Raw genomic sequence first — 27,039 nt, forward strand, 5'->3', positions numbered from 1 at the left:
CTCTGTACAATAGGCACTTTATTAGTGGTTGGAATGCAGTTAACACGCAAGAGTGTGCAGACAGAACGAGGGGGCCTGAGGGATGGTGGGCAGACACAAGAGACTGGGACCCCAGGCCTGGGTTTCTCCCTCTCCCGGACCCTAGCACGGTGCTGATGAAGTCAGGGGCCTGGGACGTGGCGAAGGGGGAACCAGGAGACCAGGTCCACAGAGTTCCGCAAATTTGGCAAAAGAATCCTCAAGGCGAGGTGCCTGGGCAGAGGCGGCCCGGTTTGCTCACGGCATCTGCCCCCACCCAGCCCTTCCCCTGAAATCGCCCCTTGGGGGATTCAGGTTCTTTCTCTCGTACAAAGAGAGCTGTGTCAGTAGCTGGCAGGAGAAGGGGGGGAATCAGGCCCAACTCCTCCAGCCAGCCAGCCAGCAGGTTCCCATTAAACGGCCATTAGCGGCCTCCTCCCTCCTGCACCGGGTCTGCTCCCAGCTGCCCTCCCCCAACAGACTAGCTCCCTCTCCTTCCGTGACACCCCTGCTGTGGCCTCCCATGCCAGGAGACACCCCCACCTGGCCACCCCACTCCCACCCCAGCCACGTTCGGCGGGGAGGGGACAACAGAAGGCACTCCTCAGCTGGCCCCGGCTCAGCCGTTGAGACAGACAGGAAAAAGCTAACAGACCCTTTAATGCACGTCCAGGTTAAAAAAAAAAAAGAAAGAAAGAAACGCATGTGGCAGCCTGTGAGTCAGCCGTTCAGCCACGGAGAAGGGGCTTGGTCCTGGCCGGAGCAGACACGAGAGAACGGGGGCCTGAGGAACCGCAGCCCACTTCGGCCACCACTCTCGCAGACGCAGACACTGCCCCGTTGGAAGGCAGCGACAGGAAGTGGGCGGCGGCCCACAGAGGTTGGGCCCCACTGCAGGTCGGACGTCGGAGGCCTCAACGGACTTCTCCCCGTCTAGGCCAGCGAGCGCTGGCGTGACTCGTGCCGTCTCGGGGCGCCACCAGGAAAACTCCGAAGGCCCCTCGGCACAGGGGAGGAGATGCCCCGAATCCTTCAGGTCCCTGGGGTCCAGTGATGACCGGACAGGTGGGGGCGGGGCGGGGGGGGGGCGGCAGTGACAGGACTTCACGTGAGCCCAGCGGGCCAAGGGTTCTGGCCCAGCTGCCGAGCACCCGGTGTGAGATTTCTGGAGAGGTGTGTGGGGCGTTGGGGAGCGGGGCCTTTAGGACTCCGCCAGCTTCTTGTTGGTCTTGTTCAAGAGCCTCTTGAGGTTGGGAGACATGAAGTAAGGCCTCTCGGCTGAGCCATCATTCCTCTCCAGGTCCTCCACTGCGGAGAGAGGCCCCAGAGACGGTGGCATGAGGGGAGCCCCGGGCAGGGGCCTCCGGGGACGGGGGTGGGGTGGGGGGGGACAGGACGAGGGCCACAGAGAAGCCTCAGAGGATTAGGAAGCAAGACACGCCGGGACAGGAGAGGGGCAAGCCGTGGAAGGCTCGGGAACGGGACACACACACGCTCCCCACGCTCCCAGGCAGGGGAAGTCCCGCATGCACCCCCAGTCTACGGGGAGGAAAGGAGGAGGCCTGTGTGGCCCCCACGCCTCCCTCCCTCTCTACTCCTCGACTTCTGCCCGCTTCCCCTCCTCCGCACTCCCCTTCAACAGGATGTCTCTCAGCTCGGGCGACATGAAGTAGGGTCGCTCCTGAGAGCCGTCATTTCTTTCCAGGTCCTCACCTGGGCTCCCCCCAGGAACCGGCAGGGGGAAAATGGGGTGGTCAGGAAGGGAGGGAAAGAGGGAGGCAGGGAAGAACAGGGAAGCCAGCAGGCATGGAGTAGAGGAAGAGAAGAGAAAAAAAAAACAAAACAAAAAACAGACAGATGGAGAGACCAAAGTTAGTAGCAGCCACAGATCCCCCCCAACAAAGCCAGAAACCCCAAAGCCGAGGGCCCAGGGGCAGAGCGTTCTAGCTGCAGGCCGGACCAGGGCACAACGGGATGGAGCAGCTCCGAGCGCAGGGAGGAAGCCGAGAAGGCATGCCAGGGCCCTCGGACGCCCGGGGAAGCTGGGGGCACCTGGCCGTTGGATGCATAGCCCCATCAGAAGATGTTATGCCCAGAGGGGAGAAGGCGGTCAGGGCCTGGCAAGGGTTTGGGTGAGGGGTCACTCACAGAAGCAGAGGAACAACGTGTCCACACACATGCCGTAGACACTGAAGAAGCCATGGGCAATCAGGTAGGAGCCGATGATCACCGTCTAGGCAAGGGGAGCCAAGATGTTTCCACCCCAGCTCCCAGGGCAACTCCCACCCGCCACACCCTCCCAGGCTGGGATCAGGTCATTTCCCTGCTGATAAGCCCTCCTTAGAGTAACATCCAAAGTACTGCCATTCACTCCTTGCTCTCTTCAACCCCAGGGCCTTTGCACATGCTGTTGTCCCAACTTAATCTAGTTTAAGGCCTCCTTATCTTTCTGCTTCCAGCTCAAACGTGGAGTCCTCAGATACCACTTCCTCTACGAAGCTGCTTCTGACAGCTAGACCCTGGCTGCAATGTTATGCATGTTTAGGGTACTACAGACATAACGCCCTCATCTCCATCAGACTGTATCTGTCCCACTTACTGCTACACCCCCAGCAATTTGGAGGCTCACAGGGCCTTGGCAGGTATCTGATAAACATTTATGGATTGTAAGGAAGCGGGCCATGGAGAGATTAAATACCTTGCTCAAAGTTACCATCTTAGAACGAGCAAACAGAGAGTCAGATAAAATTCTAGGTCACTGGGCTCCAAGGCCTGCACTGCTCTTAGGGTGCATGACATTACCTCCACGGCCCCATCACCTCCCTGCCCCTATTATCTCCACCTCCTTCCCCCCACACCGGTTTCTTCATTTCCTGGCACAGTCCCAGCTCACGGCCCCCGAACTTGTTCCCTCTGCCTGGATGTGGCCTGTTATCTCCTTCAGATCTTAGATCTGACATCGCTTCCACAGTGAAGACACCGGGCCTCCCAGACCTGCCCAAATCCTCCCGCACAGGCTCTAACGGTTCCCCGTAAGCCTCGCCGGTGGCACGAGTCAGTGTGCAATCGTGCAGCCACCCGTATCGTTCCTGACTGATGTCTATTTGCCTCTGAACTGGAAGGCCCCCTGGAGGGAAGCCCTTCCTCCCCCCGTGTCTGGCACACAGTAGGTACTTACTACGTGTTTGTGGGACTGAATACATAATCAATCCCCCACCTCTGACCTCCCTCCGCATCTGTCTAGTTAAAAGAGACCAGGAGGACCCCAGCGCCTCCTTCTCCCTGGATCCCCACCCGTCCCCAAAGGTCCGTACCAGTATGGGGACCCAGTAATAATTGAGGGGCGGTGCTGTGTCCTGCACAATCCTGATACGGTGGGTGAAGAAAAAGAATGCCAGGATCCCTGGAGAGAGGGAGGTAACGGAGATGGTTGAGGGTTCTGACTAAAGGAAGCGGCCCCTCCCCCCAAGAAGACCTCAGACACCGCGGCAGGCGTCACAAAAGAAGACGCGGGGCCCGACAGCACTTCACAAGTCACCCCAACCACAGCCCCCCCGGTAGGCTGACCAGCGGCACTCACCCACACTACCCACGATCAGAAGTTTGCCCAACAGGAAAAGGAAGTCGGTAACCTTGTCTAAGACAGCCACTCTGCAGGGGACAGTGAGGAGCAGGCATGAATAGGGGCTCAGGGACCGGGGGGAGGAGGGAGGCAGCCAGAGGATGGTGCTTTCCCTGACCTGATGATGTTTCTCATGAGCAGGAAGAAGGCATTCCTGGCCGAGGTGCAGAAGTTGGTGCCGTAGATGGCAATCTGGAAGGAGAAGGAGGAGGAGGAGGAGGAGGAGGAGGAGGAGGAGGAGGGATCAGGCCCACCGGCTGGGAACGAGGGCTGCTCTCACCCGGCAGGAGTTGGCGGGTTGGTTCGGGGTCCCAGGTCTACTCACCATGATGTAGGCATTCCTGTTGAGGAATCTGATGAACTTCTCCAGGCACCAGAAGCAGCATTTGAGACAGGTCATGAGGAACTTGGCAAACCTGTTCTCTGCAGCTAAGAGAGAAGAGAAGGACGCAGAGGTGAGGGGAGACCCCCGGTAGGGACCACCCTCCACCCTCATAACATGCATACAATCCAGATTTCCGGAGCCTGCCTTCTCAAAGAGACAGGGAAAGGAAACTTGGTCCAGAACCCTCAGGGGGCCTGGCCCTCACCCAAGTAAGAACCAACCGGGCCAGGGGCTCGGACCCCTACGAGGGGCCCAATCTTGAAGCCTTTCAACCCAGCTTCTAGGATAGGGACCAATCACAACCCACACACCTGCCCCAGCCCCGGCTCCCAAGCAGAAGCCAATCCTTGCCGCCTCCTTGGCCCCACCCCAAAGAATAACCAATCCAAGCTCCACCACAGCAAAAAACAAAAAATAAGCCTTAGCCCCGCTCTTCTCCTCACACACAAATCCTAGTCTCTTCAGGAACCAATGGTGCCCCAGGCCTCCTGGTCCCGCATCCGCTACCCCAGGGTTAAGAACTCCACCCATTGGACTCCCTCAGCCATTCTTCCACCTTAGGAACTGCTCAAGCTCCCTACAAGCAGAAACCAATCACAGTCCCATTGCCTTAACCCCGCCCCCCAGCCCCACCTCCCACTGGCCATCGTGAGCCACTGGTGGGCCGCACCTTTGAGGCGCTGATCCAAGTATTCGAGCATCACTCGGATGATCTGCACAATGGCCAGAATGAGGGCGCCAAAGGCCAGGGAGCCTGTGTGGTACCTGAGGGCCAAGGGGGTGGTCAGCGGCCAGGCCAAGGCTCCTCCAGCCCATCTCGCCCCCAGCCCCAGACCACCCAGCATCCCACCTGAGCGCCCGGCCAAAGGCAGAGAAGAGTGGGAAGGCAGGCAGGTCGTCTGGCTTGTGCAGGGCCCAGTAGTAGGAGGCGAAGGCCCCAGCCAGCGTGACCTGGCCCAGGGCCAGCACGAAGTTGGCCAGCCAGAAGAACATGAAGGCATTGAAAATCTGCAGGCCCAGCAGGGCCCGGTGGTAGCCGGATTCACCACCATAGAAGGCGAACTGGCAGTGGGCACCGGGGCACAGGCGAGATTCATTGGAGGAGGCGAAGGTCTGCGGGAAGGATGGGGAGCCGGGTCACAACATAGGGGCCAGGGGCTCAGAGGGGGTTCTGGGCATCAGGCCCGGGTCAGGTAGCTCATGGAGTGGGACAGGAGTCATGGGAGTCAGAGTTAAGTCAAGGGATTGGGGGTTCCGTATAGGGGCTTTTAATAGGGGTTCTAGAAGCAAGACGGGATTGTTGACTCCACAGGTGTTGATGAGGCAGGATAACCTATCCTGGGGATCAGAGTGGGGTCATGCATCCGTTGAGTGGTCACGTGGACAGGACAAGAGTGGTAGAGATCAGTATGAGGACCACAGGGGTCAGGACAGGGGCTTATGAAAGGCAAGGAAGGGGTTCTAGAAACAAGAACTGGCTATCATTAGATTAAGGGCGGGGTGTGGGGCAGGAAATGAAGTCAAGGGGAGAAAGGTGGGTGTGGCCCAGCATTTAGGGTGGGGTGGGGCTGCCCAGTTGGAGCTCTTCCCCTCCAAGCTCCCCACATCCAGCACAGGGCATACAGCAGGCACTGAATGTTTGCTGAATGGTCCCCAAGCGGGGAGATGGCAGGTTTCAGATAGCCTGTGGGCTGCTGGGGAAATAGCCGACCCCCACCTCAGGGTTGCAGGTTTTCCCGGCAACTTGGCAGGTGCCGTCATCAAAGATCTTATAGACAGCTTCGTTGGAAGTGGACAGGAAGCTGGAGGTTCATTAAGGAACCCAACATGTGGGACTAGGGACCCCAGAAAGGCTCCATTCCCCCCACCCCCTGCCACCAGGTTCCGGCCCTGCCCCCAAGCTGCAGGTCACTTCCAGGCAAGTTTGGCCCTTAGCCACCCGCCCCACCCCGGGGGGGTCAGGGATCCGGGTCTGACGGTGGATACACAGCAGTGCTGGCCCAGTAGGCGATGCAAAGACACAGCAGGAGGAAGGTGACCAGTGGGTAGAGCAGAGAGCACATCACGTATCCCACGGCCCTGGGGAGGAGCAGACACAGGCATCAGGGCCCCAGCAGCCCCGGGGCAAACCCCAGCCCAACCCCGGGCACCCTGGCACCCACCTGCTGGCTTCTTTGATGAGTGCGATGGCGATGAGAATTCTCTTCCGCAGAAAGATGAGCAGTAAGATGATAACAGCCTCAAGGATGCTCAGAATGATCACTGCGGGAGGCAGAGGGTAGCAGAGGCTGCCAGCTGCCTGTCCCCGCTCCCTCCCAGGCCTCACCGGAGGGCAGGATGGGGGGGCTGGGACTCACTGAAGGCCATCCAGGTCTGCCGCAAGTGCAGGTACACGCGGAGGTCTGTCTGGAAGCCGAGGTCCACCAGGGAGATGTCGGAGCCGGCCTCGCCACGCAGTCGCGTGTACTCCATGTAGCAGTGAAATATTCCTGCACAGGGGACCGACCTCAGCCCACGGAATGCTCCCCCGACGTTGCAAAGCAGGGGGAAACACCCCCATTTAGCAGAAGCAGAAACCAGAGCGGACAGAGGCTGCCAGGGCTTGCTCCTGCCTCAGAGCCTTTGCACTTGCTATGCCCACTGCCTGGTCCCAGACTCCTCACACCCTCCTTGTCTCTATTCCAATGGCACCTTCCAACGAGACCTTCCCAAACCCCTTCTCCTGTTTCAAATCACACACCCTCACACTCGACTTCTTATCCCCTCTCTCTGCTTGGACCTGCTAGAGGGTTTTCTAGTTTATTAGTATTATTCTTTTTTAAGATTATATTTTTATGTAATCTCTACACCCAACCTGGAGCTCAAACTCACGACTCCGAGATCAAGAGTTGCACACAGCTGGTTTATTATTTCTGGTCCATCTTTCCCCGCATCCCCCAGGACCTAGAAAACTTCCTAGGACACATAGGCGCTCAATACGTGTTTGACGCACGCATGCCTGTAGGAATGAGTGAGTGACTGAATAGGTATCAGACTGGTGTGTGACTTGAGGTTTTCCTTGCCACCTTATAACAATGATTCGTGGGTGGGGAGGAAGGATATGGGTGTTAACATTCAGTGGGGCCGTATTAGGGACTTTTAATGTTCCCCTTTGCTCTTTGAAGAATAAAATTGTAAAATCCAGATAAAGTAAAAAAAAAAAAATGGGGGCGCCTGGGTGACTAGGTTAAGCGTCCAACTTCGGGCCAGGTCATGATCTCACGGTCTGTGAGTTCGAGCCCCGTGTCGGGCTCTGTACTGACAGCTCGGAGCCTGGAGCCTGTTTCGGATTCTGTGTCTCCCTCTCTCTCTGCCCCTCCCCTGCTCATGCTGTGTCTCTCTCTGTCTCACAAATAAATTCAAAAAAATTAAAAAAAAAATTTGCCTAAGATGCCAGCACCCAGCCAGAAACCAGTGATTAACGTGAGTGTTTTAATATCTGTATCCTCACACTGGATTGCCTATCAGGCATCTTTCCCCTGGAAAGTTTGTCTAAATAATCAAAATACAAACCACTGAATTCTGAGCATGACCTCTGGGTTCCACGGGCCTGAAATCTGCAGCCCCCCCCCCCCCCCCCGCATCTCATCTGCACACTTTTTCTCATTAAGCCTCCTAACTAGTAAATACTAATTATCCTCACTTTATAGAGGAAGAAATTGAGGCACGGGGAGGGTGAGTCACTTGCCCACGGTCACGGAGGAAGGAATTGGCAAGGCCAGCATTTAATGCCCAGCTGTCTGGTGCCAGAGCTCGCATCTTTAATCACTGTGTTAAGCAGTCTGCTTGAGAATGCTTTTTGATGTAGATAAAATACAGCTCCAGGTCCCAGCCTGGAAGGCTACGAGTTAACCCATCCCCCCCATCGATAAACACTGAGGTTGTTTCCAAGCGCCTGCTCCCATAAACAACACTGAGATGAACATCTTCACAAACACACCAAGTAGAAGAATGGAGAATGTCTCACGGCTTAGGACAAGATTCTTGCCGGCCACTGTCGGGTCAAAGGGTACAGGCATTTTGCAGACTGGGGGGTGGGGAGGGTGCCGGGAGGGGGGACGCACCGTAGCCCAGCACCAGAATCACCATGATGATCATCACCCAGACCATAATGCCAGCCAGGAAGCGGAGCAGGACAATGAACAGGAGGCTCATCACCATGGCGATGACCAGGCCTCTGGGGATAAAATGGGGGCATGAGCACAGCGATCGTCTCACCAGCCCCAGGACACACAGACAGGAAGGGCCACCTTCCCTCCCGACTTACATGACGATCCAGTACCAGGAAACTGTGTAATCTTCAAATATCCGCATGGCCAGCTGCCGCGCCTCCAGGACCCCATTGGCCTTCCTGGGGAAGGGCAAACAAGGCTGGTGTCAGAGCCCCTCCCTGATCGGGCCAGCCCCAGGGGATGCCCTGTCCCACCCAGGAAAGGGGGACACCGCTGTGATGGGCGGCGGCGGTCCTCACTTGGCGCCCTCCACCAGCTCTGTGATGTTTTTTCGAGAGCCGTGCCCGTCCTCATAGGTTGTCTCGTTGCCCACCATGAGGACCCCCTTGTGGGCGTGGATGGCTGGGAAGCATCGCCGGGCCACTGCATGGAGCAGGGAAAGGGACCAGTCAGGCTGAGCCCCCGAAACCTCTCCCCGGCCCACCCAAGCTTATGGAACCCCAGACTCACAGGGCTTGCTGGGGATGAGGACAGCAGGGCAGTCGCCATCTCGAAGCACTTCAGCCACACCCTGCCAAGAAAGCGGGGGGTGGGGGGGCGGTTAAAGCCCCAGGCCAGCACTCTGTCCCCTGCCCCCACCTGGGCTCCCCTCACCTTGTTGCCCTGGAAGCCAGGCACGCAGAACTGCTTGTAGTATTCAAAGTCCTGGGATCTGTGAGCGTTCAGGTAGGTGAGGTAACGGTCGGGGCATTTCTCCACGCAGATCTTGGGGGGGCAGGAGGCAGGGGTTGGGTGGGATCAAGACAGACACCCGATCCCCACTCAGGACAGAGGTCCCACTTCCCATTCACCAGGGAAAAGAAGGGGCTGAGAGAGAGAAGCTGGCGCTATAGGGAGAAGAGGCCCCGGTGACAGAAAGCAGGGACAGCAAAGAAGATGGGGAGAGGCCACATTACCTGGGGGGTGGGGCACTGGAATTCTAGCAGGACCAGGGGGCTGGCACACTTCACAATGTTGAAATAAAACAGGTAGGGTTTGTTCCTGGGGTTGGGGAAGGGAGATGGAAACTGTCACGATGGCATATAAAATGCCTCATGAAAACCACAACCTTAGCAGCGGCCACTCCACACCAGGCGCCGTTCTAAGCTCTGCCTTTTGGCCCATCTAACCATCACCACAGCCTGTTATTGTCCCCATTTCAGAGCTGAGGAAAGTGAGGCCCAGAGAGGTTGAGACACTCGCCCTGGGTGACACAGCCAGGGAGTGGCACAGCCTGGATTGAACTCGCTTTTGGCTCATCTGTTCATCACCATGTGACACCAGATCCAGGACTGTCTCCTCTCTGTCCCTCGCCTAAAGTGTGAGCGACCACACAAGACTCTTAATGTCTCACTTAGTGCTGTGTCCTCCAGGCCTAGAATAGTAGCTGGAGAAAGTGGGAGCTTTAGAAATACTTGTTGACTAAACTAATGGATGGATGGAGGTGGGGGAAGCCTAGAACCTTCTCCCCCGTGCTCACGAAGCCTTCCCGCCCATGCCTCCCCAGTCCCACCAGGCCCCAAGGAACCAGACTCACGCATTTTTTGTGCCCTTCTGCCCGCAGAACTCGCCTCGGCTATCGGTGGGGTAGATCACCTTTCGAGGGTCCCCATGGGTCCAGGCTGTGGAGGGATCCAGGGACACTGAGGCACGGCCATCCCTGAGCATCATCCCCGCTCCTGCCCTAGAGGCTGTGGCTTGCCCCCCCCCCCCACCTTGGAACCCCAACCCTGTGCCCTCCTCCACTCACCTATGATGCCTACGGCCACATAGCCCACAATGGCCAGGAGGAGGAACACACAGCAAATGATGTCTGTGCAGCCCCTGGGGAACAAAGAACAGCATCTGGGTGGGAACCTTGGGGACTGTGTATCATGGACCCTATGCTGCCCGGAACACATAACGCACATCCACGCATTCCTTACTGGTGTGAATGCTGTACCAAAGGGCATGTACATTTCGCCTTTTTTTTTTTTTTTTTTTTTAAAGCAACCTCTACGCCCAACAAGGAGCTGGAACTCACATCCCAAAATCAGGAGTCCCATGCTCTACCCAGACAGCCCGGCACCCTTACATTTTGATACCTAATGCTACACTGTTTTTGAAGTGGTTGGCCACAGTGTTCAGCTCTCTTCTGATTCAGAGTGCCCATGTCCCCACACCTCTAATAGCAATTGGCAGTAATGTTTTTTAAAATGTAAACTATTTTGGGGCGCCTGGGTGGCTCAGTCGGTGAAGTGTCTGACTTCGGCTCAGGTCATGATCTCATGGCTCATGAGTCCCAGCCCCGGGTCAGGCTCTGTGCTGACAGCTCAGACCCTGGAGCCTGCTTCCAATGATGTCTCTGTCTCTCTCTGCCCCTCCCCCGCTCACACGCTGTCTCTCTCTCTCTCTCTCTCTCTCTCAAATATAAATAAACACTAAATTATGCAGGAATGCATGCAATGAAAAAAGAAGTCACCCACATGGCCCCTCTCCCTGTAAGTAAACTTTGTTAATGATTTTTCTCATTTTCAATTTATTTATTTACTTTTTTAGTAATCTTTACGCCCAACGGGGGGCTGGAACTCCAGACCCTGAGATCGAGAATCACATGCTCTTCTGACTGAGCCAGCCAGGTGCCCCTCTCCTGAGTCTTTTGGGTTATTTATTGGATACAAATGTTCAAAAACCATTTTTTGTTGTTGTTAACTCAAGTGACTGTGATACACCCACTGTCCTGTGTCTTGCTGTTTTTCACTTAATATTTTGTCAGTGATCCACGTCACCACTTACACGGGTATTTGTACGTTTTAACAGTTGCGGAACAGTAGGACCCAAAGATCCACTGTAACTTATCAACTAGTTCCAGTTCCCAAAGATGCACATTCAGATTGCTGGGTCTTGTCATTTTCAAAAAAGCAGCTACATCATCCCTTTTTGTCCAGGTGTACAAGGTTGATGGAGAATTTTTTTTCCCTAGAATTTTACTCTTTGGAACAAAGAGCTGCACAATTATTACTTTTTTTTATTAAAAAATTTTTTTTCAACATTTATTTATTATTGAGAGACAGAGAGACACAGAGCATGAGCAGGGGAGGGGCCAAGAGATGGAGAGACACAGAATCGGAAGTAGGCTCCAGGCTCCCAGCTGTCAGCACAGAGCCTGACGCTGGGCTCGCTGGGCTCGAACTCACGGACCGTGAGATCATGACCTGAGCAGAAGTCGGAAGCTTGCCAGACTGAGCCACCCAGGCGCCCTTAGAGCTGCACATTTAAAAATTCGTATTTCCGAATTCCCTCCAAGAAGACACTGTGCGGGTTAGATTCAGAGCAGCCTAAGTGCCAATCTTTTTCATCTTTGCTAATCCATGGTGGCGAAATTCTATTTGGTTATTGTTTTATCCATTCCTTTACCTATCAGTGAGTTTGAGTACTTTCCCATAACTTCACTGCCTATGGTATTTCTTGTTCTAGAAATTATCTCTTCCAGTATTTTGCCTGAGCTTAAAAATGCATTTGTAAAGACTCTTTGTATATTAAGGAAATTAGTTCTTTAATTGTCAAGTTGCAAATATCTATCACCAGTTTGTTGGAGAGCAGATGGGGGGGGGGGGAGTAAAGAAATGGGTAGAGGCAATTCCAGCAGAGACCCCACCCCTCCCAGGAACCCAGAGCCCTTACCTGTGGTAAATGGGTCCTTTGAAGGTAGGGTCATACTTCTGTGGTGTTCCTGAAAATCAGGAAGATTGAGCAGGGTGACCAAGAAGGGGATGGGAGCCCCCCCCCCGGAGAAGCCCCTAGGGGTACCCTTTGGCCCAGGGAAGAGTAACTTCCAGAGAGCCAGCGAGTTTTTTCTGCCTCACCCCACTTCCAGGCGACCACGCCCGAGCCCCCAGTGCTGGCAGGCCAAGGCAGGGGGAGCAGTCGCCCACCGAGAACAGCCCCGAGTTATCCCCTGGAGGCTACCCATTGGGGAGGGCGCTGGACTAGGGGGTTGGGAGCCAGGTAGGGAGGGGAGGGTCCAAGGTGGGATCTGGAGAAGGTTCCGGCAGGAGTACCGGGGAGGGGGCTACGAAGACAGGCTCTTCAGGTGAGGGGGGCTGGAGGGACCTCTGAGAGGCAGCTTCCGGGCAGGAACAGGGCGAGGGGTGCAGGCACGTGAGCATGAGGCGCTACAGGCAGAGATCGGCACGTCTGCTCCCCACTCTTGCTCCCCGCGGGGTCCTCCCGCTGCCCCCTCCAACAGGCCAGGCGCAAGAGGGGCGCTGCCTACCGTGCTTCCCGTAGTAATGCGGCCGCTCGCCCCCCATCCCCGCGGGCGCCCAGCACCGGCGCCGCCCGCCTGCTCCGAGGCCCCTCGGCACTGGGTCCCGACGCGCGGGCGTCCCGAAGGCGGGACCGATGGACCCACTGGCGGCGGCTCCTCCCAGCAGAGAGCCAGGCGGGGCGGCCCAAACCGGTCTGACCGGCCCTAGCGGAGCAGTTGCCTCGGGACGGACTGGCCGACGGACGGAGGGAGGGGGGAGAGGCCCGGGCGGGGCCGCAGCTGCTCCCGCCACTCACCCGCCACCCCCGATTTAGCCCACTCCGCCCCCCCCCCCCGCCGCTCCCCCTCCTGCCCAGCCCCCACCCGGGGGACTCTGGCTTCACCCAGCGGCCTCGGCGCGCCCCCCGCGTCCCAACCGGACGCCGCCGCCTGGAACACCTCTCAACCCTGGAAGGGCGCCTGAGATTGCCCCATTCTCCAGGTACGGAAACTGAGGCGTAGGGAGGTAACTCGAGATACGCGCCGCAAAGCAGGCAGATGGCTGCACCCAAACTCCCAAATATAGAGTATTTGAGCTGAAAATTCTCAAACCAGTTTTTATTTTGGTCTGCATAAAAAAAGAAAAAAAAAAAAAAAAAAGAAAGAAATGCCAACAGTTAAACGTTTGGGAAACTCCATATAAAAATCCATATCGCCGGTCTTCTGAAGACTGGCAAAATGGGACCTGCAGCCCAGATGCCACATCCCTGCCTGGCACTGCCCTTTGTGGCCCCCAGGGCTATACATCTGAGCTCACCATCCCAGCACACATCCCGACTGTGAATCCTGAAGCCAGTGTTCGGTAGAACAAGTATTTATTCAGCGCCTACTGGGTGCAGGCCCAGGGCTGGGTGCTGAGTATATACAATAGCAAATGGGAGCCCAGTCTTGTGCGTCTGTTCTTGTGAAGCTCCCCTTCTAACCCCATGGCCCTAGATTCAAATGCTCCTTCTGCCCCATCCAAGCCGCAGGGCAGTTCAGCCAGTATCTTGCCTGCCCTGAGCAGCCTCAACTGTGAATTGGGGCTGAAAGTATAAAACCAAAACCGGTCAAAGACCAATCACAGGATACCAGGAGGTATACAGTTGGCATGGACGTACTACAGTTAGCGTAAGGGTGTTTAACTGATGTGGAGATATACAGTAGGTATGGAGGGACCGCCAGTAGGGGGCATACAGCCTGGCGTTATACAGTTGGTGTGGAAGCATACAGCCAACAAAGAGGTATACAGTTGCCATTGGGGTATTTGATCAGTGTGGGGTACACAGCAGGGGTGGGGGTATACAGCTGGTGCAAGGAATATAGTCAGCAAAGGGTTGTGCAGCCAGTATGGGGTGTACAGTCAGCTGGCTATATTATACACCCCCACACCAACCATCCACTCCCCAAGCCAACTGTATACTCCCTCAGTCATGTGCCTGTTCTCTCTGTACCCGCCCCCCCCCCCCGCCCTGCCCAAGAGCTCTCTTTGAGGCCAGCTGTACACTTTACAGTATAGTGGATTATACGTTTGGTGCAGTAGATTAGCAGGAACACACATTCAGTATGAGGCATACAGTCAGCAACGGGGTTATATAGTGTGGTCATATGCAGTTGGTGCTCGATAATTGTAGCTGCTACCTCAGAGCCAAGCATTCCCTGGCAGGGCTCTGGTCACTAACTCAGCTTGTCCCTAAAGGAATGTACCTTCCCCCCAGGGGCCTCCAGCTGTGGAAGCCCCACCTGACCCCTGGCCCACAGGCTTCAGCAAACAGGAGAGGTTCAAGGCTCCAAGCCATGCCCTTGGGTGACCAGGCCTCCCAGAGAAATGCTGTGGTTCCTGTGGTTCCTGCCAACCCCAAGGCTGGCTGGTCCCACCCACCCAGTCCAAGCAGTGGACAAAAAAAGGCTCCAGCCTCTTCCCAGCTATGCTAGGTCCCTTGGGGACACTCCTGCAGACTCAGGACTTCAACCACCAGCTCCACCCTGATGATTCCCAAATGTCGGTCCCCTGAACTGCAAGCCCCTGTGTGTGACACCTGTCTCTTGGGGGTCTCACGGGCGTCTCACACTCAGCATAGTCACACCCAAGCCCCTGATGGTCCCCGACCAGCCCCGGCTCAGAAAAGGCAGCTTCATCTTCCCAAGTGCTCAGACCAGAAGCCTGGGACACCTCTCTTTCCTTCACACCAGCTCTGCCATCAGAATCTTCAGAATCCAACCACTTCTTACCCCCACCCTTGTCACCAGTGCAGGCATCTCCACCCAACTCTCCCAGCTCCCAGCCTTCCCCTCACCCTCCTGTCTGTTCCGCCCATAGCAACCAGAGGAGTCTGTGAACATCTGAGTCAGGGTATGTCTCTCTCTCTGAGTCAGGGTATGTCTCTCTCTCTCTGTCCAGAACCTTCCATGGCTCCTGCCTCACTCGGAGGAAAACCCCAACTCTTCACCATCATCTAAAAGGCCCTCTGTGCTCAGCCCCGCCTCCTTGTTCTCTCCCCTTCACTTGTTTGTTTCAGCCTCCCTGGCCTCACTAGCTATACACAAACTCACCAGGCATGGTCTCATCTCAGGACCTTTGCACTGGCTGTTCCCTCCGCCTAGAAATCTCTTCCCAGAGATGTCCATGTGGCTCTACTTCACGCAGGCCTCTGCTCAGTCATCCCCTCCTCAGAGAGGCTTTCTCTGACCATCCTATCCAAAACAGCATCCCTTTTCCCTCTGTCCCATCACCCTGTTTTATTTTGTTTTTTATCACTACTTGGCACGTCGCACATTTACATATTGCTTGTTTATTGTCTGCTCCCTTGCTGTTCACAGCACAAGGGCAGGGGTTTGTATCTGTTCTGTTCATAACTGTATCTAGGGCCCAAAGTAGCACCTGGCACTCAGTTAGTGTTTGTTGAATGAACAAACCATGTATAGGTAGCTAAGACTGAAAGTAGAAATGTAGCTTAGAGTTTTCTAGTATTTAAAAAGTTAACTTGCGGGGGCGCCTGGGTGGTTCAGTTGGTTGAGTGTCCAACTTCAGCTCAGGTCACGATCTCGTGGTTCGTGAGCTTGAGCCCCGCGTTGGGCTCTGTGCTGACCGCTGGGAGCCTGGAGCCTGCTTCAGATTCTGGGTCGCCCTCTCTCTCTGCCCCTCCCCTGCTCATGTTCTGTCTCTCAAAAATGAATAAACATTAAAAAATTTTTAAGTTGATTTGTGAATTTTATGCATCAAGAATTTAATACTTGATAAATGTGGAATTTTCAGTGGGCAGGGAGAGGATAAGTCAGGTCGTGGCCTCAATTGCATTCGGAAGAAAAAAGTTAACTCCACTCCCAACACATAGCAAAACAAATTCCACATGGATTAATCATGCAAGAGAGATAAAGACTCAAAACTATTGGGGCCTCTGGCTGGCGTGTGACTCTTGATCTCGGGGTCATGAGTTCGAGCCCCACATTGGGTGCAGAGATTACTCAAATAAGTAAAAGTGCTTAAAAGAGAAAAAGAAAACACCTCAAAACTATTACAAGAATGAAGGGAAAAACACAGGAACATATTTCTACATCTGATAAAAGGTGAGACTGGTAAGGGTGGAGAAGGGATAAGGGGAGCGCTGGAAGTTTCTCCATGTTAGCTGAATGCCAGCCAGACTGGCAGAGTGGAAGGAACCATATAAGAGTGGGTGGTGCTGACTACGGAGTGTCTTTCTGACTCGAGCTCTGTCCTCATTATAGTGGAAGTCCTATCATCAACCCATTTTACAGTGGAGAAAACCAAGGCCCAAGGAGAAGTGGCTCGCCCAGTCATCTACCAACCAGTAGGAGATCCTTACTCCAGGTCCGATGGGTGAGTGGGAGCCACTGAGAGTGTCTGAGCGGGAGCATAACCTGGCCAGGTTGGGCAGGGGAAGACACACAGAGAGGTTTCAGCTCTCAGAGAAATTGGTGGCTGTGGATGAGACAGTAGGGCCATGACCTTGCTGTGTGAACTTGAGTTATCTCTGTAAGATGGAACTAAAGATGCACAGCGGTGCCTGGCATTGGCTTGGCCTAGGGCCTGGCCTTGTTGGTTCTTGAGAAATACAGGAGGGAAGCTTGATGTGAGCATGTTACGGTTCCATTAGCTCTCATTAACTTTAGCAGGTGGGAATAGGGGGAGGGGCAAGTTGAATACTCCTGGATTCCTTTTTTTTTTTTTTAAGTTTATTTATTTATTTTGAGAGAGGGAGTGAGAGAGAGAGAGAGAGAGAGAGAGAGAGAGCAGGTGGGGGAGAGGCAGAGAGAGAGGGGAACAGAGGATCTGAAGTGGGTTCTGTGCTGACAGCTGACAGTCCTAACACAGGGCTGGAACTGATGAACTGAGAGATCATGACCTGAGCTCAAGTCAGATGCTTAACCCACTGAGCCACCCAGGTGCCCCAAATACTCCTGGATTCTGATCATCGAGCCTGATCCAAACCCTGCAGGATGAGAACTCGCTGAATCTTTGCAACAATCCTGCGAGACGATAACAGTGCAAATGCCCCAATGCCTCCATTTTACTGACCGCTTCACCATGTGCCAGGCGCTTTTCCAACACGGTGCATGCTTTTCCCTCAGTTCATCCTTACAACAGCTTTGTGAGATTGATCCCATCGTGACCTCCGCTTGAAAGATGCAGAAACTGAGGCCCAGAGAGAAATGACATACCTGTGGTGAGCAGTAGAGCCGGGGGGGGCTGCCCAGCTCATGAGTTAGGACCTGTATGAATTTCCTGTGCCTGCTGTATCAAAGTGCCACCGAATGGGTGGCTTAAAACGGCACAAATGCATTATCTTACAGTTCTAGAGGTCAGACATCCCAAGAGCATCTCCCTAGGCTAAAATCAAGGCACTGGCAGGGCTGTTCTTTCGGCTGGTTCTGTGGGAGAATCTGTTTCCTTACCTGTTCCAGCTTCTAGAGGCTGCCAGCGCCCCCACATTCCTTGGCCTATGGCCCCTTCTCCATCCTCAAAGCCAACACACCCGTCAAGCCCACGTCCACCACATCTCCCTCTCTGACTTGTTACTGCCTCCCTCTTCCCTTTATAAGGGTCCTCCCTTGTCCTTGGGTCCACCTGGATAATCCAGGATAATCTCTCCATCATAAGATCCCAAATTTAGGGGTGCCTGGGTAGCTCAGTCAATTAAGCATCCGACTTCAGCTCAGGTCATGATCTCACGGTTCATGAGTTTGAACCCCGCGTCGGGCTCTGTGCTGACAGCTCGGGGCCGGGAGCTTGCTTCGGATTCTGTGTCTCCCTCTCTCTCTGCCCCTCTCCCGGTCGCACTCTCTCTCTCTCTCAAAACAAAATAAACATTAAAAAATGGAAAAAAAAAAACCCCTAAATTTAATCTCATCTGCTAATTCCCTTTTGGCCTGTAAGCTAACATAGTCACAGGTTCCAGGAATTAGGATGTGGGTATGTTTGCGGGGGTGGGGGTGGGGGGAACCATGATTCTGCCGATCACAGTGTGTAACCATCTAGGCCAGGGGTTGACAAACTGTCATGGGGCGGGGGTGGGGTGAGGGGGCAGGGTGGAAGAAATCACCCACTGCCGGTTCTCACATGATCTAGAACAAAGAATGGTCTTTTTTTTTTTCTTTTTAAGTTTTATTTATTTATTTTGAGAGGAGGCAGAGTCAGAGAGAGGCAGAGAGAGAATCCCAGGCAGGCTCTGTGCTGCCAGTGCAGAGACCGACTAGGGGGCTCGAACCCACAGACGGTGAGACCATGACAGCCGAAACCAAAAGTCGGATGCTCAACCGACTGAGCCACCCAGGTGCCCCTGGTCTTTACATTTGTAAATGGCTAATGGCTGTAAAACGTCCAAAGAGGAAGACTATTTTGTCATGTGAAAATTACGTGACATTGAAATGTCAGTGGCTGTAAGTCAAGTTTTCTTGGTACGTAGCTATGTTCGTTCCTGTTCACGTTGTTTGTGACTTGCTCTCGGGCCACAACGGCAGAGCGGGGTTCGCGAGATAGACTATACGTGGCCCGCAGAGCTGATAATACTTACTCTCTGGCCTCTCTGTAGAAAAAGTTTGCCGCCCCTTGGTCTCTAGGCCATGAACCAGCAAGTGTTGAGCCGGGTTCTGTGCCAGCAGGTTTCCTGTGCTCTCTTTGTAACAATCAGGAGTGGTATTATTGCCCACAAAAGGGCTGGGTGAATGGACAAGCCCTTTCCCTCTCCAGGCTGCCATTTTCCTGCCCGGAGAATGGAATTGATAGCTGTATTTGCTTCGTGGGTGTTGTCAGGATTCAATGCTCAAAAAGCACTTAGCAAAGTCTGGGGTTCAACAAACACTAACTAGGAGCATGGTCCCATTTGATAGAGAGGGCCAAATGAGGCTCAGACCGCACAGCTGGTGAGGGATAGAGCTATGTGAATCAAACCAAGGCCCCTCTGGCTCCAACCCAGGCCTTTTCTGTGGCAGATACGGACAGAGGCAGAACTAAAGATGTAACAGTATGGGGGGAAGGTGTGGAAAAGCTGGGCCAATAGACCAGGCTGGGTGGGGGACTCTTGGGTCCTGGGCTTGCTGGGCACAAAGGCCTTCCCAGCCGGTGCAGTGGGTGTAGGAGATAAGGAAACTGATACAGGCTGCCCAGTCACAATGCTGGAGCCAGGACATCAAGTGCCACCCAGCCCCTGTGGCTTCCAGATAATTGGCCAAGTCCCCAAGGCCTGCAGCAGCCCAGGGCCTCACCCACACAGCCAGGCTGGCTCACTCAGCCTTCCCAGAAATCTGTGCCTGCCTGGGCAATGGGATCCCAGCCACCCAGATGAGTCCCGTTGACCAAGAGTTTGGGGAAGAAAGAGTCTGAATACAAAAGGTGACAGTCACAGTCCTGGACACAATGCTAAGAGCAAAAACAAACAAACAAACAAACAAACAAACAAACAAAACAACAGAGCACCTACTGTGTGCTGGGCACCAAACCAGACATTTATTTCTATAAGCTCATGCCATCCTCGCAAGGCTCTCAGTGTACAGGACTCAGTACAGAAACCAAGGCACGCGGATGCTTCCTGACTTGCCCCAAATCACACAGCCAGTTGGAGCTGGGATTTGAACTCTGCCCCTGACAACCATGCCCTTGAACTCTATGCCCTGTGAATAACCCCCACAGACTGAGCATTTACCATGGACCAAGCGCTCAGCTAAGGGCTGAACCCGCATCAGTTCACTGAACCCTGAAGACAGCCCCAAGAAGGAGCCAATGCTGTTGTTAACCCCATTTTATGGATGGAAACACTGAGGTTCAGGTATATGAAAGGTTCAGGGACACAAAAGGTGCAGGTGCTAAAGGGCTAGGAAGAAGGCGGCCAGACTGGAGCAGAGGCGAGGCTGGATTCCGGGACCTGGCAGAGTCAGAACTCTGTGCTTAGCTCTTCTGTAGATGTGCTCATTTACTTAGCACCTGGTACCAGGTGATTCATGCCTCTGGATAAGTGCTGTCGCCTCTGTCCTGGTCTGGCTTCTGCCATTGCGCCTCACAGGGGCCGGAGGGTGCCTGTGGGCACCCGACTCAGGCCGGTTCCCTCTTCTGCTCAGAATTCTCAATGGCTCCCACCTCTCTCAGAACAAAAGCCCAAGTCCTCTCCGCGGCCCACAGACCCTGTACCCTGAGCACAGGCCACGCCCTCTCCCTGAAACATTCTTCACAGCTCCCTCCTTCCTGCCTCTGATCACCTTAGGATGGTCTTAAAATTTTTAACTCCGCCTCAAGGCCCTAGAGATTACTCCCACTCCTCTTCCCTGCATGATTTTTCTCCTGAGCCCATCTCTGACATTCCAAGAATTTCCCTCATTTATCTCAGCATCTCGCCTGTTTCCCCCTCTCTTAGCATGTCCGCTCCGCCACGGCAGCACCTGCCCAAAAAGTGACTTCGTTGATATTAAGTAAACGGTGTGCTTATCGAGGTAAAAACGCCGCAACCAGAAACAACCCTTCAGACTAAGAAGAATCACTCTCCCTCTCACCCTTGGCCCAGAGCCCAAACTTCCTCTCCCTGGTTTCCCTTTCCTCCTTCCAGACAGTCTAAATACACATGCAGAAGCAAATTTGTAGCTGTTTACCCCCCACGCCCTGTTTTGCTACACATATTCTTTCCTACTTTGCTATTTCACATGCTAACATAAGGAGGTTAGATCTACTTCAGCTGTTTACAGGACAACATAGTATCTCACCCTGGGAACAGGACCATTTTTCATTAAGCCGGCCAGAGGAGCCTTAAAAAAATACCGTAAAGATGCCACATACACACACAGAAACAGGCTAAGCTTGTGCAAAAGCTTCTGCTACCTCTGCGATGAGGGCAATTAGTCGAGGGTATGTAAAGGGCTCTTTCACTAGGAAGACTAAAATATTCTGTGTGGTTGAGGGCTTATTTTTGTTTAGCCCCTCCCCTCTGCCCCCATGAGAATATATTTATTTTATTATGTAAGAGACTAAAATCCTATTTAAAATGAGGGGGGCGCCTGGGCGGCTCACTCGGCTAAGTGTCCGACTTCGGCTCAGGTCATGATCCCGCAGTCGGTGAGTTCAAGCCCCGTGTCAGGCTCTGTGCTGACCGCTCGGAGCCTGGAGCCTGCTTAGATTCCGTGTCTCTCTTTCTTTCTGTTCCTCCCCCTCTCGTGCTCTGTCTCTCTGTCTCTCAAAAATAAATAAATGTTAAAAAAAAAATTAAATCCTATTTAAAAACAACTTTCCCTTTGGGGATTGACTGGGACAGAGCATAAGGGAACTTTCTGGGGTAATGGGAAGGTCCTTACTGGAGATGTGCAAATTTTCTTCTGTTAAAGGGGAGATAGTTAAGATTTGAAGCTTTGGGTTTCACATATCATGTCTGTCGCATATTCCTTTTTATTTTTTAATTTAAATTTATTTATTTATTTATTTTTTTAGAGAGAGAGAGAGAGAGAGAGGATGGATCCTGAATAGGCTCTGTGCTGTCATCATGAGGCAGGAACTGGACGCAGGGATCGATCTCACTGAGATTTGTGACCTGAGCGGAAATCAAGAGTCCGAGGCCCAACTGACTGAGCCACAGAGGCGCTCCTTTTTTTTTTTTTAACAACAATTTACAAACAATGGAGCCATTCTTAGTCCATTGGCCTTACAAAAACAGGCCACAGCACAACAATGTGAATATACTTAACACTATTGAAACATACAAATAAAAATGAGTAAGATGGTAAATTTTAGGTTTTTTTTATGTTTTTTCTTTTCTTTTTTTTTTTTTTTTTACCACAAAAGATTAAAATAATAATACGGATTGGCCCTCCTTAGGCATGAGGGGCTTGTGGGGTGCTGGGAATTTTTTTTTTTTTCCCCTCCAGGTCTGGGCACTGATTCCATGGGTGTGTTCACCATGTGAAAACTTCTGGAGCCTGATGCATTTAGGATTTGTTTCCTTTTACGTATGAACTGTCTGCTTCAATACAAAGTCTCAAATATTCTTCCGGAGGGACGCCTGGGTGGCTCAGTCGGTTAAGCTTCTGACTTCGGCTTGGGTCTGATCTCACCATTCAAGAGTTCGAGTCCCGCATCGGGCTCTGTGCTGATAGTTCGGAGCCTGGAGCCTGCTTCAGATTCTGTGTCTCCCTCCCTCTCTGACTCTCTACCGCTCACACTCTGTGTGTGTCTCTCTCTCCCTCAAAAATAAACGTTAAAAAAAATTTTTTTTAATATTCCTCTTGATTGGTTAAATATAAGATTGGGTAAATATAAACTATTCCATCCACACATATATTACTTTATGCAACTGTCAGAAAAACACCGAGGAAGCTTTCCAGGCACGGACATGAGCGATGTCTCCAAGATACATTACACGAAGAAACAAAAAGCGACAAACAAACAAACAAAAAGCAACATGTGAGGGGCCCCTGAGTGGCTCAGCCGGTGGAGTTCCCAACTCTTGGTTTTGGCTCAAGTCATGATCTCACAGCTGGTGTGTTTGAGCCCATTATTGGGCTCTGCACTGACTATGCGGAGCCCACTTGGGATTCTCCCTCTCCCTCTCCTTCTGCTACTCCCCTGCTTGCCCTCGCACATTCTCTCTCAAAATAAATAAACTTTGAAAAAAAAAAAAAAAGAAGCAACAGGTGAAACAAACACCCTTTCATTCGGTAAATAGCTGTTGAGTACCTACTATGTGCCAGGCACTGCGGATCCACCTTCAAACTGAACACACACAATCTTGCCTCAGAGTTCGCACACTAGGGATTTGCTGACATTTTTGCAAAAGGGGGAAAAAACAGCCACTAGGTAAGGAATATGTATATAATTGCACGCGAGGTTCTAAGGCCTAGACTCCATTTGGAACAAAGCACTAGGTGCTGGAACACTGACGCACTTTGCCAAGAAGGTTGTGTCATGCTGAGAGACGGAGCGCACGGGAGACCCTTCATGATAAAGCCACACAGTCTTTGTATCTTTTGGATTTTGAAGCATGTGAATGTATCACCCCTTTTGGAAAAAAATAAACGTTCAATGAACAAGCAAATGTCCTCTCCCAACAATATATTTTAATGTTTATTTATTTTTGACAGAGAGAGAGAGAGAGAGAGAGAGAGAGACAGAGCATGAGCGGGGGAGGGGCAGAGAGAGAGGGGAGACACAGAATCCGAAACAGGCTCCGGGCTCTGAGCCGTCAGTACAGAGACTGACGCGGGGCTTGAACTCACAAACCACGAGATCATGACCTGAGCTGAAGTCAGACGCTCAACCGACTGAGCCATCCAGGCACCCCTCCCAACAATATATTTTAAAAATCAAATGCCAGATCCTTGCTGTCAGCTGAGCTGGACTCTAGCAAATGGGGCCAGGGAATCTGTTGTTGTTTTTTTAAATGTTTATTTATTTTTGAGAGAGAGAGAATGGGGGAGGGGCAGAGAGAGAGAGAGAGGATCTGAAGCAGGCTCCGCACTGACAGCAGAGAGCCCAACGCGGGGCTGGAACTCATGAACCATGAGATCATGACCTGAGCCGAAGTCAGATGCTTAACTGACTGAGTCACCCAGGTGCCCCTGGAATCTGCTTTTTACACAAGCACCATTACTTTTTTCCCACCTTCCCCCCACCCCCTATCAGAGTGTATTGTTTTAAGTTCTAGAATCTTTTTCCATGCTCATGCCTGGGTGGGTGGGAAGGATGGCAGTACCCATTGATGTCATCCGTCAGGGCCAGGAGCCATTTCCCAGTTTCCTCATATCATCTAAATATGGTGTCTGCAGAGGAGGGAGCTTCCTGCCCTGCCCAGTCCCGCCAAGTCTATGCCTAGACAGAGAGGGCTGCTTTTCCATCAGCTCTGGAAAATCCATGTCTCCGACATTATGGGCCCCAGAGGCCTCTTGGCATGTAGACAGCCTACCAGCCACTGTGCAAAATGCTGCCCAGCAGTGAGTATGGTCTGCCTAGACCTGCAGACAAGGATAGAGTCTCAGAGAGGTCGCCAACTCTCCCATGGTGACACAGCTCCTAAGTGTCAGAATCAGGATTTGAACCTGAGTCTGTCTGACTTCACCCCCTGAGGTCATGAAAGTTGATGGATGGGAAGGCATTGGGATACAAGGGCTGTGTGAGGGCTGGGATATGGTTTTTTAATGTTCTTTAATGTTTATTTATTTTTGAGAGAGAGACGGACAGCGTGCAAGTGGGGGAGGGGCAGAGAGCGACAGAGACAGAGAATCCGAAGGAGGCTCCAGGCTCCGAGCAGACGGCACAGAGCTCTGATGCAGGGCTCGAACCCATAAACCGTGAGATCATGACCTGAGCCGAAGTTGGACGCTTAACCCACTGAGCCACCCAGGCGTGCCCCTGTGAGCACTGGGATCTGTGAGCAACCCTTGCGACACTGTTCCCAAAGGAAAGCCCCTCATTTCCTGGCAGTGACTTCATGGGGCAGCCTGAGGGCTCCAGGTTTTTGGTTCTGATGAGAATGAACTATTATTTACAAACTACGTGAGATCCCCCACTTCAAGGAGTCAAGGGGGGGGGGGCCCTGGAGGAGGTGATGGCCTGGCTTGCAAGACATAGCTGCAGTCTCCACCTCAGGCTTCCTTGGGCGTCATAGAGAAAAATAATTAAGCAACTGGCTGATTTATTTGCTGTTCCTTCTGCCTAGAACACACTTCTCCCAAATCTTCCCATGGCTATTGGCTCAAACTCCAGCCCTGGGTCACCTAAAATAATCCTAGATGATTCTCCCACACACATGCTGTCCTGTTCTCTGCTCCACAACACTTAACAACAACCTAAAATCATACATTTATTCAAGAATTTTTCTGCTTTGTTCACTGCTGTGTTCTCAGTGTCTAGACCGTGCCTGTAAGATGCTCAAAAAATACTTGTTGATGGAATGGGCTCCCGGCGCCCAGCGTAACCTCCATTGGGCACAGAGGTCCCCTGTCTGGAGTGCGGGTCTGGCAGGGCCTGGGAGGGTTTGCTCAGGCCCATCTATGGCTGGTTCCCTTTGGCCAAATTCAAGGCTTGATGAATCACATCCTTGTCCACTCTGACTGCCATCCCCCACCCCAGCTCCTTAAAGACATCAAAGGTCCCTCAGGTGCTGCCCACAGGCAGGCAGGGCCTGACCAGGGCTCCAATCTGAGATTCCCAGTTCAGAGACAGCCAGCCACACATACCCAAGGGACGCACAGCACCCACAGATACAGGGTCTGGGGTTTGAGCCAAACCCGAGAGCAAGGAGGCCCCTCAGGACATTGGCTGGCAGGGAGGGGAGTGGCTGGGTGGTGGCCAGGTCCCTGTGTTTCCCTCTTGGCTGGGCTGGGCAGGGAGGGTCCCAGCCTCCCCCATCTGTTTGTCTCTACAACCTGCTGAGGCCACTGTGGAGGCAGTGGGGAGGGAGGTACGTCTCCAGTCAGCTTGTTTTTCTTGATTATTTTGAGTGGTTTCCTGCCCCCTCCCCAAAGCCTCTGTCTCACAGTTTCCAGGAAGTTCCTGTCACACAAGGAGGGGCAGCAGCGCCCCTTTGCCCCAGGGGAGAGCTGCGTGGGACATGTGCCCAGCTCAGCCCTGGGACCCAAAATGGAGAAGAGAAAGGAGAAACTGAGGATGGCAACCCCCCTCCGTGGGAACCCTGGGAAAGGCGGCACTGCAGGGCGTGGGTAGGGAGGGGCCTCATCTTGGCCCCAACCTCAGGGCCCGGAGGCGAAGGCCACCCACCCCGGGAGGGGGGGTCCGCGTCGCAGGGACTTTGCGAAACGGTAGCGGGCACCCCCCAGCCCCTTGTACACGGCCAGGAAAGTTTCTCAATGGTTTCCTCTTCCTTACAGCGACCTCACCGAGGGCGCCCTTCTTTCTGTCCTTCCAGGCCGCTAGCAAGAACCGATGGCCTTCCACCCCAGCATTCGGTCTGCCCAGGCTTGCCTCAGTTTCCCCATCTGGCCAGAAGCCCGAGATGGCTACTTCCAGGGGGGTGTGGGCAGCAGAAAGAAGCGGACTAAGGCGACCAGAAGAGGAGGGGGATTTGGGGAAGTCGGGGCCCTGTCCCTTTTCCGAGCCCCGGTCGCCAAGCCTCCCCTCCCCCGCCTGGCATCTGAGCCGCCCAGATAACGGGACCTCCCCGGGTGGAGCATGCGCCGTGCGTCCTGGCCCATCAGCCGGAGGGGGTGCGGGGGCTCCCGGGAGAGGGGACGCAGGGCGACCCGGCGGGAGCAGGGGGGCGTGGGGTCGGCGCAGAGAGGAATGCTGGGCCGAGAAGCCGGAGGGGGGCCCCCAGCTGCAGCGCGGGTGTTTGAGATCTCCGATGTCCCCCTCCCCCAAAGCCCCCCAACTCAGCAGAGGCGGTCGCGGGCCAGAGGCGGCTCCTACCGTAGGCTCCGTCCTTCCGCTCGTCCTCCATGGCCGCGTCGGGCGAGGAGGGGAGTCCGAGCCGGAGCGACCCCAGCCCGCGCGGGCGGGAGGCTCCGCGGGCTGCAGCGCCCCGCCCCGGCCCGGTCCGGCCCCGCCCCGCCCGCCAGTTCAGCCCCGCACGCTGCGTCCAATGGGAGCCCGGAGCGGGCCGGGGCGGGGCGGGGGGCGGGGCCGGGCTCGGGAGAGGGTGGGGCCCCAACCTTTGTTTCCCATCTGGGCTCTCGGGAGACTCTCCAGCTTGGCGTGTTTGGTGGGCTAGGAGCAGTGGTCACCCATTCATTCGTCCGCCCACCCATTCACTCATCAAATAGGTATTGAGCGCTGACTGTGTGCCAGTGAAACAGACAAAAAGATGCCTTTTTTTTTTTTTTTTTTATTCATCAGATCGGCAAGAATTTTAGTCTGGTAACAACCAGCGGGGTGAGCACAGGCTGTGGGACAAAATGTTACCCGGCAGAAAGATTATATCCAACCGTGTTCACCCTGTGCGATTCATCTCTGCCATCGACCCTGGAGAAGCCATCGGAGGCGCGTGAGCATGGGGAGCACCTGTCAAAGGTTGCTACCTGCTGCTGCTTTGATAGTCATTGTAAAACACGG

At 53.9% G+C, this 27,039-nt stretch overlaps 1 protein-coding gene across 4 annotated transcripts; it reads right to left on the reverse strand.

The window, feature by feature from the left end:
• On the reverse strand, nt 1-26,549 carry SLC44A2 (solute carrier family 44 member 2). 4 transcript variants are annotated; one of them, XM_027050591.2, is made up of 22 exons: nt 26,398-26,549; nt 11,939-11,987; nt 10,026-10,099; nt 9,813-9,897; nt 9,193-9,277; nt 8,891-9,001; nt 8,747-8,807; nt 8,536-8,659; nt 8,332-8,415; nt 8,129-8,241; nt 6,383-6,514; nt 6,188-6,287; nt 6,012-6,104; nt 5,743-5,827; nt 4,876-5,138; nt 4,696-4,790; nt 3,966-4,069; nt 3,759-3,832; nt 3,599-3,669; nt 3,333-3,421; nt 2,167-2,251; nt 1-1,731 (listed from the first exon to the last, which is right to left on the reverse strand). In XM_027050591.2, the coding sequence occupies exons 1-22, from the start codon at nt 26,426-26,428 to the stop codon at nt 1,610-1,612; spliced, it is 2,130 nt and encodes a 709-aa protein (XP_026906392.1). In that variant the 5' UTR covers nt 26,429-26,549; the 3' UTR covers nt 1-1,609. The 4 variants fall into 4 exon arrangements, with proteins under 4 accessions (XP_026906392.1, XP_053075886.1, XP_026906394.1 ...); XM_053219911.1 differs by having other exon boundaries at nt 1-1,326; nt 26,398-26,548; XM_027050593.2 differs by lacking the exon at nt 26,398-26,549 and adding an exon at nt 12,531-12,722 and having other exon boundaries at nt 1-1,326.
• Nucleotides 26,550-27,039: the final 490 nt, after the last annotated feature.

Source organism: Acinonyx jubatus, chromosome A2, assembly GCF_027475565.1.
Source record: "Acinonyx jubatus isolate Ajub_Pintada_27869175 chromosome A2, VMU_Ajub_asm_v1.0, whole genome shotgun sequence".
NCBI lineage: Eukaryota > Metazoa > Chordata > Mammalia > Carnivora > Felidae > Acinonyx > Acinonyx jubatus.

Excerpts from the sequence above, each read along its gene's own strand:
- SLC44A2 (XM_027050590.2), bottom strand. The coding sequence starts at position 12,567 with ATGGGGGGCGAGCGGCCGCATTACTACGGGAAGCACG. Across the intron at positions 8,242-8,331 it reads TCCTGGTACTGGATCGTCAT|AGGCCTGGTCATCGCCATGG; the intron begins GTAAGTCGGGAG and ends TTTTATCCCCAG. Across the intron at positions 3,670-3,758 it reads CTCATGAGAAACATCATCAG|AGTGGCTGTCTTAGACAAGG; the intron begins GTCAGGGAAAGC and ends TGTCCCCTGCAG.